Genomic DNA, 16,966 nt, shown 5'->3' with positions numbered 1-16,966 from the left:
TCGTAAATGTTGTGCGGGCTCATATCATAAATTCTTAATTCGCTTTTAAAGAGCGGAGAATGAATGTTTGGCAGCAATTAGTATAGGTATACCAATCAAAATCACCAACACTAATCATAAACTCACAACTTCAATGAAAGCCACAAAGGCGACGAATAGTCGAGGAAAGTCAGCAACTGAACTCGAAGAAGTGAAAGAAAAAAAAGAAACACAAATTTTCAGCAAATAAAACATGAGAAGACACAAGTGCTTTGCACTGTAAGTATTAAGCCCGCTGGGTTCGTCTTTTTCAGGTGTGATAATCCCGAAGTTAATTTGATTTAATCTCATTAAATATGTCATGGGCCGACTAGCTTAAATTATCAACACTCTCGAGTTAGCAGCTGGATAATGTTACTATGTCGATATTCGAATGTCATGGTTTTTGCCCGCCTATCTTTTCTTTGCAGTTTCGTATTTCAAACGCGTGAGTCAGTAGCAGTAGAGATGGCACGTAGGAAGGGTTTTTCGCCCTTCACGCCGGTCATCACCTCTGAATTAAGTCCACAATTGACTTGGTTCATTCTAAGTTCGAAAGTTTGTGGATCCAATACTTTAAGCGGTCGCCTGTTGTCGCCAGTTTTCCAAGCGATTTTCAAAGAATCGACAGTGCCCACATTCGGCTGCTAGATCGCTACCATTACTCGAACAAGAAGTCCTCTAATGCAACGGAAATTGTCTGTTCCTCGTTTGGGTTGATAACCACTCTGCTTCGCCGTTCCTCTTCAGAAAGCTCTGAGTTCATTTCGCAGCTGAGAGATTTGCTGAACTCAGTAGATCTCAGTAAAATGTCTATCGACGAAGAAAATGAGGGCCAAGCAAACAAAGAACGACCACGTGCTTCACGATGCTTTGAAATGCCAACGACACCAACGAACAAGACATCATCTGTGGCCATGACACCCCCAAACAGTGGAAACTCGCAAAGAGCTGAAAAAAAGAATGTTTCCCCAAATCTAAAGGAGATCAGCGAAAAGGAAGATTTGGATACTCCAGAAAAGGTGCTGTTGATGAAGCGATGAAGCAGCGAAGCAGTCGCGTCATCAAGGACGTGCATGACGTGTGCGAAAGAAATAGGGAAAGTTTGGCGATGGTGCTTTCGAACATGTGCGCATTTGGCGACCCAGAAGCGAAGGCCATCGTCAATGAAATTGTCGAAGAGATGGCTGTAAAAAGGGGAGTAAAGAGGAGTGTGGAAGAGCTAGTTGGCGACGACACAATGTCGAAGTACGTGGCGTGCCTGAGAGTTCCTGATTGGAAGCTTGTCCTTTTCCAGGCGATGGCGAGAGTTTCTTCAAAAACGTGGCAATCCGTGATAAACATCACAGGGCTCGGAAGGACGGGGGTAAGATGTTTAGTTACGTTGGTCTTACGTCGGTATATTAATATTCATACTTGGCGCCCCGGCTAAGGAAATAAAAGAACAAAAAAAGAACTATTCCATCGCGAGCCTCAATGTTTATAGCAGCTCTTTCTTTTGTTTTATTCAGTTATTCTCGTAAGCGAAGCCTAGTACAGGAAAAGATAAGCAGGCTTTTTTTTATTACTTAAGCGGGCGTTTTACTCAACTGCGTCTTCATAATTACCCTATGTCTGTTTTCCAGAGCAATTTGAGCCAGTGGTAAGCTCTTTTTCAGCTGGTGAAATATGCTGGAAGCCGGCTCTTAGTGACAAACCCTGGACCATTAATATAGAAGGTCATCGCCCTACTTCCTATTAATATTCCATGACATCAAGTGTAAATTTAAAATATAATCTTTAAAGTTTTTTCCCATGAAATTCTGTGGATAGATGCTGTTTGAACTGGTAGAGCTTTATTCATCAAGAACTCAAAAATATATATGAGGAAAATAAGCGGTGCTTTAACGGTAAAAGCAGTACTTTAACTCATTTTTCAAATTTGAAGAACGTAGGGCTGGCAAAGTGATAAAAGTTTCTCATAAAATGGTCACAACGACCCTTGCTGACTGTAGCAATGTTATTGTTACAGGTCAAAATTATGTTCAAGGGAAGATTTTTTAACCTACAGAGGTTGATTCTCTGTTTCCTTTGTTTCCTAGGACTAGTAGGAGACAAAGGAAACAAAGAATCAACCTAGATTAAAAAGTTTAATCTTTGCTTTTTATCACCTTGCTTTCTATTATTTTCTTAGAAATCCTCTCACACGCCTCTCCTCCTCAACTTAAACCAGATCAAGGCAGCTAAGAAGAAGGAGCTTGTAAGGAGTATATGGGGTTTAAGAAGGTGGCTCCTCCTATACAAGGTTTCTCTGTGAATTTGAGTTCTGTTGTGGAGTTAATCGTATGGGAACAAAGGCTGCACCAGCTGTCTTCACATGCTTTGCGACTGATGATGAAGCTTGATGGGAGACCATTTTAGGGTAAAATTATATGATAATGCATGCTGTCTCTGCAGTTTTGTCTGTAAATTATTTTATTATTATTGTTATAAAAGGTCATTCCCCACATATGATAATCATCCACATATTTTTTTTGTGTGTGTGTGTTGTACTTCCAAATCAAAATAACTATAACTGTTAAATTTTTTTGGCCTTGCAAGCAGTTCTTTGTATGGAAGGTGGTCATTATAATAATGTGTAAGGTGAAATGGGTTGGTGAAGGGTGCAGTTTTTGTCTTGACTAATTTTGTGTAAAAAATTGTTTTGCAGGTAGAGCTCAGGTGTTGTTTGGAATTGTTCTCCGTGATGGTGCTGTATATAGCCAGCAAAGTGCAAAATCAGTCTACCCATTGACAATTGCCAACTGTAAAGAAGACAGGTTTGTGAATTGCAACTTGCCTGAACTCTTTACTACCTTCTGGCTAAAATATGCTTGTGGTTGTATGTGCATTTAACTTAAATAACACAATGACAGATTTTTGTAAGCCCCACTCAGTTGCAATATCACCAGGTCATGCATCCACTCTGAGATCTAAGTGGATTGATATCAATATCCCTAATTTGGCTTTAATGCACTAAATATAACAATGACTGTATAGATTTTTGGTTTTTATTTGTTGACAGAGACAACCTCAAGATTCATCTTGAGGACATCAACCACCAGAAGAAAATATTAAAGGAAAAAGGAATGATAGTTGATGGTAGACATTACACCGTTGAATTTCTGGGTAAGAATCAACGTTAGTCTTGGAATTTTCTTTAAAAGTCAACTTCTTGTTCATGATACTATTTATAGCAATCTATTGTGTTTCTGCCCAGTTGGTAGTCTGACTAGAACTAGATTGAAGCAGTAGTCAAACTATAGTAAATTAAGAGTTTTTTTATATTGTAAAACATGTTCAAGGTTTAACTGCAGCAGCAAGAAATAAAACCTGGAATTTATTACTATTTTACGTCAGAAATTGATTTGACTACCCTTTTCTTTAGATACATTAGAGATTAATTTCCTGGAAAGTTTAGCATGTTAACTTTTGCTTTTCCATTTCTGTTATCAAACTTAGTTGTACTGGACTACAAGACCTTGGTACTTCTTTTGGTGAAGAAGACGAATACTTCATTCATGTTAGGTGGTAGAGGTGTCAGTGTCGAGTTCTGTTTCATCTGCAATGCTATCAGGGTAAAGTACTCAAATGATATAGAAATTAGTATGGGGCAACTGCAACTTGTGCTGTTAAAGTTGAGGTACATAAAAGTGCTGCATCAGTTCATCAACTTTTTTACAGTGATTTCAGATGACTTTGACCTTTGCTAATATTTGGGAAAATAATTAGTGAGTGATAGAAACATCAAGTAGCTTTAATTCAGTCAAAAAAAGTTGTAAAGTACTTCTCTAAAGGTCATTCTGCTTTAAAACATTTAAAATCACTGAAAGTATGAATACATGTACTGTACTGTAAAAAGAACAGGGCTCACACAGAGTCATAAATTCTTGGAAAAGTCTTGATTTTCCAGACCTGGAAATAGTCTTGAAATTGAAGATAATGTCTAGAAAAATAGTTCAAGTCTGGAGTTTTTTTATAGCTACATAAAGTGCTTAATAAGTTCATTTTTTTCCCCTGTGGTCAATTCAATCTCGCCTGTAGCTAAGACATTCAATCACAGAATGAGAAGTTTCACAATTGCTCCATGGTTATTGTACATTTGCAGTGCATCATGAAAGAAGCTTGGTTTCTGCATTTTTCAAGATCTCTATTGATCACCTATTTGACCATCTTCAGTCTGGAAAAATAAATTGATGTTTTGGAAAAAAGGTCTGGGAAAAGTCTTGAATTTTGGATCCAAAAATCTGCATGAACTCTGAAGAAGATAATCGGAAGCATGATAAATGTGTAGTTCTATCTGAAATTATAATATTATATATTATTTGATAGTGTGCCTATTTTTTTCAGGGTTGCAAATGCCATGATGTTGCTCCAGATGAGACATGCCTGGATTGCCTCAGAAGTAAATGCAACATAGGAAGGTGTGTAGGCATTTGATCATTGTCATATTAAATTATATTCAAACACATAAAGGGGATTTTCTTACTGTTACATAACAAAATGAATTTTGTAAGCCATAGGGAAATGACTTGTACTAAAGCATGAACTGAAATTAAGTGTATAGTTTGGGGTTTTTTTTTTAATTGTTGCTAGTTAACTAAAATCCTTATTCAGGATCTTTTGCCAAACTTGGAAGGTTGCCAAAAATTGTTTTCATACTGTCAGGAAAGGAGTACTCATAGTTTGGTAATTGAAAAAGAAAAACATTTTTAGAGAAAAACATGAACTAATTCATTGCTTCAGAAAATCAATCATTCTTTGAAATTGTCTTGTAGATCAACTGGTATACGAGATGATCTGGTTTTTCTTTTGGATGAAGAGCTTTGCAACATTCAACTTTGTGCTCTCCATATGGAGATGCGCAACACTGAACAGTTGTTGGCATCAATTGGTCTTCTTGCATACAGGGTAGATTCCCTAGCAGAGGCCAATGCTGCCTTGAAAAACTATGGCCCAGAGTCATTTCATGGCGATCGCATCTCAGTAAAGAAGAAGTCAGATCAACAGTCTGCTATTACAAAGCGGAATATCCATGTCAGTTCAATGTCTGGTAAGACATTTCCTAAAATAATGTTTTCAAGAGATGTTTTCCATAGGTCTTAAAAAATCTTTTTTTTTTCTGTTTTAATTTGCTCTCATGCTGTTGTGTTTCAGGTCCAACAGAACAGGAAATCCGTCAGCACCTTCAAAAAATTGTAGCCTACCACTGGATAAATTCAAGAAGCCGTATGAAGATGTGAACACGCAAAAACTTTGATCCTTAACAGAGTTACATTTTACCAGGCTCGTGTTCATGTTGATGCAACTATTATTTTTATACTTGCAACTTGATTTAACATCATGTAGTCAAGTTCACTGGTAATGTGTATTCATTGAGTTCATACAGCGTCCAGACGATCCGTCAGAGTGCACTTTAGGAATCAAATACCTCTGTGAGTATTTCTTTAATTGCTACAGTCTCCTATGTAATTTGCCCATCTTATGACTAATTCCATCACACAGCAGCTTGAAATTAATGGAGCTCCATTAACTGAAAGCTACTGCATATAGGAATATAGGTGAGCTCAGAATTGAAGTGTGAACCATTGTTTAATTTTAGCATGTCTGATTCTGTTAGTTAACACACCTTAAAGTGTAGAGTAACACAGAATTTTCTATGGTTAGAGATCCATAGGTGCAGTGTAACTCAGTGTTTAATTTAGTTCAAGGTAACTAACATAGGCTGCACTTTAGGTGGTACACCCATGGGTGCAGTGTAACCCAGTGTTAAATTTAGTTAAAGGTAACTAACATAGGCTGCACTTTAGGTGGCACACCCATGGGTGCAGTGTAACCCAGTGTCTTATTTAGTTAAAGGTAACTACTGTAGGCTGCACTTTAGGTGGCACACCCATAGGTGCAGTGTAACCCAGTGTTTTCTTTAGTAAACGGTAACTAACATAGGCTGCACTTTAGGTGGCACACCCATGGGTGCAGTGTAACCTAGTGTTTTATTTAGTTAAAGGTAATTAACATAGGCTGCACTTTAGGTGGCACACCCATAGGTGCAGTGTAACCCAGAGTTTTCTTTAGTAAACGGTAACTGACATAGGCTGCACTATAGGTGGCACACCCATAGGTGCAGTGTAACCCAGTGTTTTCTTTAGTAAACGGTAACTAACATAGGCTGCACTTTAGGTGGCACGCCCATAGGTGCTGTGTAACCCAGTGTTTTCTTTAGTAAACGGTAACTAACATAGGCTGCTCTTTAGGTGGCACACCCATGGGTGCAGTGTAACCTAGTGTTTTATTTAGTAAAAGGTAATTAACATAGGCTGTACTTTAGGTGGCATACCTATAGGTGCAGTGTAACCTAGTGTTTTATTAAGTTAAAGGTAATTAACATAGGCTGCACTTTAGGTGGCACACCCATGGGTGCAGTGTAGCCCAGTGTTGTATTTAGTAAAGGTAACTAACATAGGCTGCACTTTAGGTGGCACACCCATGGGTGCAGTGTAACCCAGTGTTTTATTTAGTTAAAGGTAACTACTGTAGGCTGCACTTTAGGTGGCACACCCATAGGTGCAGTGTAACCCAGTGTTTTCTTTAGTAAACGGTAACTAACATAGGCTGCACTTTAGGTGGCACACCCATGGGTGCAGTATAACCTGGTGTTTTTTATTTAGTTAAAGGTAATTAGCATAGGCTGCAGTTTAGGTGGCACACCCATAGGTGCAGTGTAACCCAGTGTTTTCTTTAGTAAACGGTAACTAACATAGGCTGCACTTTAGGTGGCACACCCATGGGTGCAGTATAACCTGGTGTTTTTTATTTAGTTAAAGGTAATTAGCATAGGCTGCAGTTTAGGTGGCACACCCATAGGTGCAGTGTAACCCAGTGTTTTCTTTAGTAAACGGTAACTAACATAGGCTGCACTTTAGGTGGCACACCCATGGGTGCAGTATAACCCAGTGTTTTCTTTAGTAAACAGTAACTAACATAGGCTGCACTTTAGGTGGCACACCCATGGGTGCAGTATAACCTAGTGTTTTTTATTTAGTTAAAGGTAATTAGCATAGGCTGCACTTTAGGTGGCACACCCATAGGTGCAGTGTAACCCAGTGTTTTCTTTAGTAAACGGTAACTAACATAGGCTGCACTTTAGGTGGCACACCCATGGGTGCAGTATAACCTAGTGTTTTTTATTTAGTTAAAGGTAATTAGCATAGGCTGCAGTTTAGGTGGCACACCCATGGGTGCAGTGTAGCCCAGTGTTGTATTTAGTAAAGGTAACTTCGTTTGGCTGCACTTTAGGTGGCACACCCATGAGTGCTGTGTAACCTAGTGTCTTATTTAGTTAAAGGTAATTAACATAGGCTGTACTTTTATTGGGTTTCTGTTTCTTTTAATTTTTATTTCAAAAAAATTAACTTTCATCTACGAGACTTTACTCTCAACTCCCACAATTGATTAACATGAAACTTCTTCATATAATATTCATACGTCATGTAGTGAACAGGTAATAAAAATACTCAAACTTATCAGGTAGAGATTTTTATCTAACATCAAATTAAAATTTAAAATTGGTCATTATTGATGAACAGCCTTACTTCTCTTCCGGTTTGACTGAAACCTTAACAGTTACTTGTTGTTTCTCTTTTAGTGTCCTGTGAGTGACCTACTTTCAGACCAAATCCTACTGTGGTCTAATCAAAGTGCAGCTTTGCCGATGCGGGAAAGAATGGCAAATATCATTCTAGGATTCGGAAATATTCTTAGTTCCGATTAGGTTGCTTAAATGTAAATAGTTCAGGGTGAATCTTCTTTTTAATTTCTGAAGCATAATGACATTATAAGAGACGCTCTTTGCTAATGGAAGACTGCGACGCTTTACGACGGTTTCGCTCCTTGTCAAATTTCGCTACGTTTGAGTTCGCTACCTACAATTCGTGTCGCTACTTATTAGCAAAGTCCTGCCCTAGGGGCAAGCTTTAAAGAATGAGAAATACACTAAAAGACTTTTGTTCTAAATCGACCAAGTGGTTTACAGAAAGTAATCTTAAACGAAGTTGTTGCGAACCAGGCGGTAGCGAATTCGACAAGTAGCGAAACCGGTTGTTACCGTTGCGACGAGTTGCAAACAGGCAGCGTGCTTTGCTGACTAATATTCCAAGATTTAAGTTATTTTTTTCTTGTTGATTTGGTTGTTTCGATACAAGTTGTTTTCATACAAACTTAAGCAGTGAAAGTCAAACTACACAACAATTTCAACTAAGTAGTACACTACGCGAAACCAATAGCTCGACTTATACCGTAACAACCGGTGAGCATTTTGTAATGTACTTTTTTTTTAACATAAACGTAAGGCATCACGGTCCTTGATTTAGGAACTTGGAGCGAACGAATTTATCAATCAAACGCAGTACATTCAGAATACCCGGCCACATGTCGAAACGCTTTTAGAACAAAGCATACACAAAGAATTGCCTTTTGTTATTCAATGAGATGCAAACGAGTGGCAGGGTGTTCAGTAATCTAGCCGAATTATAAGAGCAGAGTAAAAATTTCCAGTTATTATTCAATATTTATTGATCATAAACGTCGAGTATGCATCCTTGCTTTAGGAACCTTAATAGCAAAGAAGAATAGAGTGTAACTGTGTACAATAAACCCCAATAACAAAGCGAGGATCTTAGAGTCCCTGTATATATACAACGTAACAATGATTTTATAGAAATCAGAAATTCAAACGCAAAGCGAACGCAAAATCTCTTTCAAATACCTTGCACCTACTTGTTCAGCTTTTGAAATATTGAAAAGAATCTGTAACTAGATATGTGAAGTCTTCCTCTAAAAAAATACAATTATTATTAAATATTTATTGATCATAAACGTCTATGCGTCCTTGCTCTAGGAACGTTAATAGTAAATAAAAACGGTATGTAACAGTGTACAGTATACCCTTGTAACGAAGCGATGGATCTTAAGAGTCCCTATATGTATACCACGCAACGATGATTAAAGAAATTAGAAATTCGAACGCAAAACGAACGCAACATCTCTTTCAAATGCGTTGCACTTACTTGTTCAGCCTTTGAAAGATTGAAATGAATGTAACTATAATGAAGTCTTCCTCACAAAAAAGCGGAAAGTAAGTTTGCCGTACTCTGAGCAACGTGAGTAGAGACTAGGCCACCATATCAGTTCTAATTCCCTTGTACAGCGTCCTTCACCTGGACCAATATCTAGGTACGAGCGGCTTGTCGGTCCTGAGTCCTGCTTTCTGGCTCTCGCTTTTGCATAAGCTAGTGCTTCTTCTGCTGACATTTCGGAGATATCAGGCACTTCATCGCTATTTCTGAATAAGGCTTTTGGCCGAAATTGCAGCAGGTCTTGCTCTTCCAACACTAGCTTCAAGGTTTCCTCATTGAAAATTTTACATGAAAAGCGCCGCGCTATTCTCTTGAAAATCGGCTGACGGATATGGGGAGCATCGCGTACGCTGTCTACCATAGGGTTTCCCAAACGACAGAGTAAATGAGCGAAGTACTTCTGTGGCACTTGAAGGCAATCAACATGGCACCATTTTCCTTTCGATGAAAATAAAGTTAGGTGTAAGTAAGTGTGTAAGTCCAAGCACACCAAAATAAAGAACACATTGCGGGTTAGAGCATTTACCTGGGTGATCCGGTACCAGTGATCCGTTGATTCGCTCCACAAGAACCCCAAGCCATTTGAGATAATCTTCCATTTCTTTGTCAATAAGTGCTGCTGCTTTTGGCTGTTCACATGGACTGTTTGATTCGTCCAAAAATTGCGCGATCTCGAGATTCCTTTCCAGGTGTTTCAATCCGAAATGTTTTCTCAGTGAAACACCTGTTTTAAACTTCTTTGTACACAGTTGACAGGGAGCTGAATAAGGCATTTTTTTCTCGCAAGGTCAAAACAGTTGTCTAGTAACTTAGCAATGATCGACTTTCTCTGCTAATGCGTGGCGTGCCGAAAGTCGGCAGTCGGAAGTCAATGAACTTTCTCACTTCTACGAGTTTTCGTTAGTTATACAATTTGAAACAATGCTCTCAATCAATGACGCGTGACTCGCAATGCAAGCTTGAAAAATTCCGCTATTGTCGCAAACAATAGGTCCCTTAAGGTCACGTAAGCTGGGTCATAAACTATTTCTTGTGGCAGAATCATGGGGAAGAAGTTGTCCTTCATTTTAAAATCGCTGAAATTGTAGTAACTAAACCTTGAATGAAACTATTGTAGGAAGATTCATTACTTGACGAGGGAATTCCGCATTTAATTGCACGCGAAAAGCGATACGCGAAGCGATGAGTGCGATATCGGTTTTTAAGTGCAATTTAACGCGGAATTCACGAGCCAAGTAATGGATTTTCTTTGAATTACATATTTGAATAAAAACAAGATAAAAAGAAAACAGCATTACTTATATTTGTTATGTATACGTGGATGCGAAACAATATCACTTGGCCCCGCAAAACAACTCCCCTCGTCAACCAATCAGAAGGCGAGATTTTATGCAATGATGCGATTCTATCTGATATTAGGTCTGCTGACTTGGAAAATACTACACCTAAAATTTAACATCAGCAATCTTACGAGAGAAAGCATAAAGGCTAGGTCTCTCTGACGGCTTATCTCTGGTTGATATTTTAACCAATTCTCGGACCCTTTCATAAAAACCCAACAAAGACGATATCGCCTTAAGCATTCTTCCCAATGAAAAAATGTCACTGGCAACGCTATAGAGTCGTTCACTAACAACCTCAGGGGCTAAATAGCTTTTCCCTTTGCATTTCATAACGGTGCCGTTTCTGCGGTACAACGTAACAGATGAAACCTTAAGGCTCTATCCAAAGTCAATAAGAACTGGGCTGAATTCCCCAGAGGCTGAGGGCCGTTCTAGTACAACATTGTTTCCTTTGATGTCGTTATGAAGGTATCCTTTAGAGTGCACGTGGTCTAAAACACTGCATATCTTTTTAAATATAGAAATACAGTTTGCTTTAGTAACTGCGTTGTTATCGGCCGCTTGATGGAGAGTTACACTTTCTTGCTGAACACCATGAAATTGAGTCACAAGGCATAATGGTGAGGCCTTTGTAACAACACCAAAAATCATGGGTAGATGTGGATGGTCCCCCAAAGCAGAAACGACCTTTGCTTCGTAGAGTAAATCTCTCCTTGCTCGTTCTTCATCCTCTGACGTTTCGTTGTGAGTCATTTGGTTGACAATAACGTCGATGCCTCGATAGCGCCTGAGAAAACACTGTCCAAAGCTTCCACTCCCAACTGGATTTTTAGACAAGTATTCAATGTTTTCTGGCCTGAGTTCTTTGGGTTCAAATCTGGATCCATTGCTCGCTGTGGTTTTTTTTCCAATTAAAAAGGTTTGATGACGTTTCCCACGAGGTTTCTGCGAGACAACTGCGTCGGCACCAACAGCCATTTGAATCATCTTAGCAGCTCTTGAACAACCACCCAAGGCCTCTTTCTTCTCTTCACTGCCTGGTTTAAGCGCGAGGATATGGGGTTTCTTGACATTTTGTGGCTCAAAATGTTGGTCCGAAGGAGGCAGTTTCGTTTCCTTAGCCTCAGAAGTATAAGGCACCAACTCATTCGCTTCGCGGTTGAGTGATTGTAGTTCAACATTTTTATTCGTTGAATTCGGCATTTGCTTCCCTTGTTTCCTCTTTCTCCATTCTTTTCTCTGTCTGTTTCTTTCTTCTGGAGTATTTTTTCGTGATTTAATAACTCGCTCTTTCGTTCTTCTTCATCTTCAAAATCCTTCACAAATTCCGCCATCATTATGTAGCTAATTGATCTATTTCCGAAACATAAATGAGCTCGTGATCGGTGTAAAAGTATAAAACAAAGGCTTGTTGATGTGCAGGAAATTCGATGCTCGTTTTGATGAACTTGATGATATGTGAAAGCCCGAGTTGCTCTTCAATCGTTTCTGGTTTGCTTTCATTACGCGACATTCTTCTGTCAGAAGAGTGTCGGGAAAAACACCTCGCAAGGATCGTACGTGACAACACCCTCCACGCCTCGACTAACGCTAAAAAAGCTCCATACAATTCCTTATAATTTTATTATAAGGAATTGTATGGAGCTCTCCGGGATACTTACAGTGCAAGCCCTGTGTGTCTTCTCATGGATACCGATTTCAAAATATGTACAAAAACAAAGCAAAGAATTAAATGCAACGAAATAAAAGGAGAAGAGCACGAAGAAACCGTTTCAGCACCACGTTCTCCTTGGCTTTTCCAGTTTGGAGCAACAAGTTTTAAGTATTGAAATTATTGGGTACAATTTTGCCGAGGAAAGAAATTTGTTTAGTTTCTTAGCTACTCTCTACAGGTTTATGAAAAGCAATCCTCAACATTAATATTGTGATATTAACATATCATTTTAATGTGTAATGATACTCTACCTAATGCAAGTGCACTCGCTATTTCTTTGTCTGCATTGATGTCCGCTGGAGACTTCGGAAACTTTCAGATCACACCCTTTTCAGGCTTTACGATGTCAATCAAAGGTTCCACATTCTCCAGACCATCGTAATTGTACCAGACTCGCCGAGTGGTGTACGAACACGACCGAATACGCGGGAAGAAACACTGGTTGTATTGACGAGTGGCGTAACAGCAATCGATAGAGTTTCCCATAATGAAGATAATGGACATTTAGAAAATAAAAAAAGTCAAAAAGAGAATAATGATCAACTTTTATGAATCAAAAGAACAATTGATAATATTTAGATGTAGCCAAGTCTAAAAGCGGAGCTGTAGGGATGTTATTACTATACAGCCCTTTACCTCATTAAAACTTATCATTGGCTGTCAAAGAATTTATTCATGGCAACTAGGAAGCAGACATTAATCATGAAGAGGGGGGCTTGGAGTCAAGGGCCTTTCAGTGGCGGCAGCTTTCCTTTGTTCATTTAAGAAATGAGACGGTCATCTTCTTAGGTAAGTTCCGTGGATAATAAGAGTGAATGACTAGCTAGATAATTTGTGCAAATAGCCAGTAAAGGATTAAAAGCAAGATATTTTTTAATTATTGGCGGAAAGCGTCCTCAGTGATCAAATGAATTGGATCAAAGTAGTTATGAAAGACCAAATAAAAACTGTGAACATTGAAAAAGCGATGTTGGAATTTTTCGGTATGAAGCGGAGATGAAGAAAAAAAAACTTCATTGCCTCGATGCGCGGTATTTATTTCTTATTGAGTGCATAGAGAGATAAATCTGTACTCTAGCCAAGATGCCTATCCAGCAACAGCCTATTCTTGTTTCTGTAGCGTGAAGTAACAAGAAGTATAGCAATTCTCCCCCTGGCTGGAATGCTCGTCCGTGACATGTTCCTCCCCCTATTCCCCCCACGAAACCCCTTACTCAGCATTTCGTCAGGTTTTTCTGCCAGTTCGCCGGTACCCATTTCAACTCCTAAATGAAGCGAGGCACTGTGAGGATAAAGAGACTTGCCTAAGAACATAGCACAATATGTGAGAAATTTTAGTGCGAACTCTGCAATGGTAAATCGATGCCTCGTCTCTGTCTCGATATGATTGTTTGGATGGTTGGATCGAGAAGGTCCCATTTGTCTCACAAAAAAGAGAAAAAAGAAAAGATATTCACTATCATTTGCGCGATTTACTGAAGGGATACACCACTCAGATAATCAGCTGGTAGCTGAATCAGTTTTATTCCGATTGTGCAGCTCGTCGGCGATCGTGTGGGTAGACGGAGTGTCTACGTGTTCGTATCGATTCGTCACCTCAACTCCGGGCATGACGAATGTGGACATCGTTGTGTTCCAAATACGAACTTCTACAAATTTCTTTCTGGGATTCTGTTCTCACAATAAGACAAATTTTGATGATCACATATTTTTTATATATTTTTTTTTTTACAGAAGATGGCTAAGAAATATACAAAGCTTTAAAACGCATGTGCTGAGCTGCTAGGCCGTTTTACCAAGTCGCAGCCGCCGTGGATTAGAGACCTTTAACTACGACGACGGCGGCAACGGGGACGAAGCCAAACCAAAAAGATCTAATGAGCAGAACAAAAGCAGAACAATAACAATTGAATGCAGAGTTAGGGAAACTGAGGCCTCTAGAGGAGAGAGAATCATGAACATAACCGTGAATCACGCACTAAGCTCGAATTAAATGTTAGACGAGATGTAGCCTTCAAGCTAGCACTTCCTGTTGCAGTTGTTTTTCGTTCAGTCAGCGGGAAACAAAAGGGCGTCGCGCGAATCAAGAAATCGCAAGGGTCTGCCTCCTCTTTTCGTGTTAACGGAGGTTTGTTTTTCTTTTGATGGAAAAATAGACCAAATGGTCAATTACCCTCAATCATCGTTTTCGAATAAATCTGCTGCGTATTCATTGCCGCAATTAAAAAAATAATCTCTTGAAAAAGTTCAACTTGAGCTAGTAGGCTAGTTTACACTGGAAGCACATTTTCAACTCGTTTCTTTTTAATAATTTTGCCGTAGTTTATTGTTACAATGGTTTCCCTTGAGCTACACGGCTAGATCACGCTACCATAACATTTGGACGTGATGTTGAAATAAAGGAAAACATTAAGAACCACATCGCTTAAAGATTTCATTATTCTGCGATCGGGAATTTTACGAGTTAATTGTCTTCACTCAAAACATTAGAAGCTTCTAGTGATTACTGAATTCTTCAGCAGTCGAAAAACTACGGGAATTAGCCTCATATTGAATAAACAAACTTAGTCACTGTGATTGCATAGGTAAAAATACCTGCGTTGTTTAAGAAGTGATCGTATCATAAAATCAATTAGGAGAGATTTATTTGGAAAGAAATGTAGCTGTGATTTTGTGATTTCCACTTCTGAGAGGAATTGTTAAACTATCACAGGCATATCAGAAGTTTCTAAAATGTCTAACAAAATAAATTAGGACGGATAGTTTTGTGTTTGACTTTCTATAAGTTTAGAGACTGCGTGAGACCTTTGTATGGCAAGGGATTAGATTGTTATAATCTTAAACACAATTTTGAATTGTGCTGCGCTGAAGCCGAGAACCTCAAATTCCTTTCTACCGAAAAGATGATTTTTCGAAATGAAACTTACCTCATTCAGCTAATAGTGAAAGTATTGTAACCGAGAGCATCTTGACAACCGTCAGCCAGCTGATCAGGAAAGTTTGCACGTACGCGGGTGCCCTCGATTGTTTTCACTTTGTAAACAGTTTGCAGCTTTTGAGTGTCAATGTTTTAGCTTCGTATTTACGTAAGTGATTACGTTAATCTCTGGTCGTGTGCGATGACTGCCGAATTGGTTACTCGACAACGTGTCAACAAGAGACAAAACATCCAGCTTTGAGGAATAAAGAAAACTGACTCGCATTCCAGTTTTCAAAAACTGTTTATTCATAATCAACAATAAGATATTGTAAGTAATATTTGCTGAAATTGCATCACGTTTTCTTTGCCAATGGACCATAACAGATTACACACCTGACACAAAAGAATATATTTGTCAGAGGATTGTGTTTTGAATGTACAATTAGTCAACACGATGAATTTAGAAGCGTTAACTATCAAATAATATTGAGAAGGTTTTAAACATTACTCACTGAGGAATCCATATTTTAAAACCACCTTTATAAAGAAAGAATCAAATAATGAATTAGTCGAGAGGTAAAGGTATTAAAGCTAACAGTAAGTATGATTGTCTGGATAAGTGAACTATTTAAGTGATCACCAATTTTTCATCTCACTTCCCCTCCGCGAGACTTGAAATTAGTGCCAATCACTTTCATGGACATTAGCTCTTTTCAGGACAATACGCGCTTCTTGATCGACCGTTCTTTCTAACTTTAAGCAGTTTCTACCGCGAACATTTCTTCTTGTCATGCAGCTGGAAGTTCAAGATCAACGAGTGTTATCGACGAAGCTGAACAATATCGAAACCACGGATAAATAGTATTTGGTATTACTGCTTTTTTCCTCAGAAACTTTACAGATTTCTAGTTTAAGCAATCCTCTTTGAAAGTGATGGTATATTGTAAAGTGGCACCCGAGTTTATAGAGCAGTATCCAAAAATTTCATTTTATTCTCGTATCGTATCCAAGTGTTGATATCTCTGACCATGTTCAAGCCATTTGCATTAATCTCAGACATGCCTCAATCGTCTTTGGACGTCATTTAATGACTGAGTAACATTAGCTGGCTAATTAGTGGTTGACTTAAAAATTAAAACAAGACATGTCAGAAATATCATATGATCATTACATTATGGTGAGCCTGGGAGAGAAATCAACTGCCCTCAGCAAAGCAACCCAGATGTGTAACTATAGCGCGTGAGTGCATCAAAAAATAGGGGGGAGGGGAGGGGCGGGGATGAAGCACTAGAAAGAATATCACCCCTTTCTTTGCCAGAGTGATTAAAGTAAAATTTTTGAAATGAAAAAAATCTACTCCAGACACTTTGAAGTAGGACCCTCCCCTCTCCTGTTAAGGAATTCTGCTAGCAGTCCTTTGTCGAAACAAAAAGCGAACAAGTCGTCAACACTTAATAAGGAAAGGAAATTAGTTGCTTTTCGGACGCCATCAAGAAAAGAAAAATATCCTTTTCAATTAGTATTTAACGCATTAAATGTCACAGACATCTAACGTGAACTGTATTGAGTAACATTAAGGATGAAAATGCAATAAAGTGATATTCTCCTAATTATTTTTTTCCGTTGATTCATGCAGTTCTAACTTTTTTTGTTGATTTGGTATGTTTTTGATACTTTGAGACAACATTGGATGCTCACCAAAATATTGAAACCCGCACCGTAAATCGATTCTTCCCTGATAATTGAGGTGGGGAATAGATGGTTTTCAGGGGGAACGGAAGAAGGATCAATCGTCGCTAATAAAGTATATAACTGGACT

General features: G+C 38.7%; 4 protein-coding genes and 1 pseudogene across 8 annotated transcripts in view; 2 read left to right on the top strand and 3 right to left on the bottom strand.

Moving 5' to 3' along the window:
* LOC149052105 (replication factor C subunit 1-like) overlaps positions 1–16,966 on the top strand; it is a 255,440-nt gene that overhangs the window by 131,212 nt on the left and 107,262 nt on the right. The window lies entirely within an intron of this gene.
* The window catches only part of LOC149052108 (adhesion G protein-coupled receptor L4-like), a 98,260-nt gene that overhangs the window by 1,545 nt on the left and 79,749 nt on the right, over positions 1–16,966 (bottom strand). The window lies entirely within an intron of this gene.
* LOC149052113 (uncharacterized) lies at positions 228–8,910 on the top strand. 4 transcript variants are annotated; one of them, XM_089182386.1, is made up of 10 exons: positions 228–258; positions 769–1,384; positions 2,192–2,419; positions 2,708–2,816; positions 3,062–3,165; positions 3,499–3,614; positions 4,387–4,460; positions 4,815–5,089; positions 5,194–5,471; positions 7,682–8,910. In XM_089182386.1, exons 5-9 carry the CDS (start codon positions 3,126–3,128, stop codon positions 5,277–5,279), a joined length of 591 nt encoding a protein of 196 aa, XP_089038512.1. In that variant the 5' UTR covers positions 228–258; positions 769–1,384; positions 2,192–2,419; positions 2,708–2,816; positions 3,062–3,125; the 3' UTR covers positions 5,280–5,471; positions 7,682–8,910. The 4 variants fall into 4 exon arrangements, with proteins under 4 accessions (XP_089038512.1, XP_089038463.1, XP_089038553.1 ...); XM_089182337.1 differs by lacking the exon at positions 228–258 and having other exon boundaries at positions 479–1,384; XM_089182427.1 differs by lacking the exon at positions 228–258 and having other exon boundaries at positions 479–1,384; positions 5,194–5,597.
* On the bottom strand, positions 9,055–10,070 carry LOC149052112 (uncharacterized). Its single transcript, XM_089180929.1, has 2 exons — positions 9,697–10,070; positions 9,055–9,608 (listed from the first exon to the last, which is right to left on the bottom strand). The coding sequence occupies exons 1-2, from the start codon at positions 9,941–9,943 to the stop codon at positions 9,136–9,138; spliced, it is 720 nt and encodes a 239-aa protein (XP_089037055.1). The 5' UTR covers positions 9,944–10,070; the 3' UTR covers positions 9,055–9,135.
* Positions 10,211–11,865, bottom strand: LOC149052111 (calcium-dependent protein kinase 1-like; annotated as a pseudogene). The gene has a single exon (XR_016179161.1). The product of XR_016179161.1 is annotated as a calcium-dependent protein kinase 1-like (transcript).

The sequence above is a fragment of the Pocillopora damicornis genome, chromosome 1, assembly GCF_964200805.1.
Source record: "Pocillopora damicornis chromosome 1, jaPocDami1.2, whole genome shotgun sequence".
Taxonomy (NCBI): Eukaryota; Metazoa; Cnidaria; class Anthozoa; order Scleractinia; family Pocilloporidae; genus Pocillopora; species Pocillopora damicornis.
Note: the sequence above shows the minus strand (reverse complement) of the source record. Positions and strands in the feature narration are given on the sequence as shown.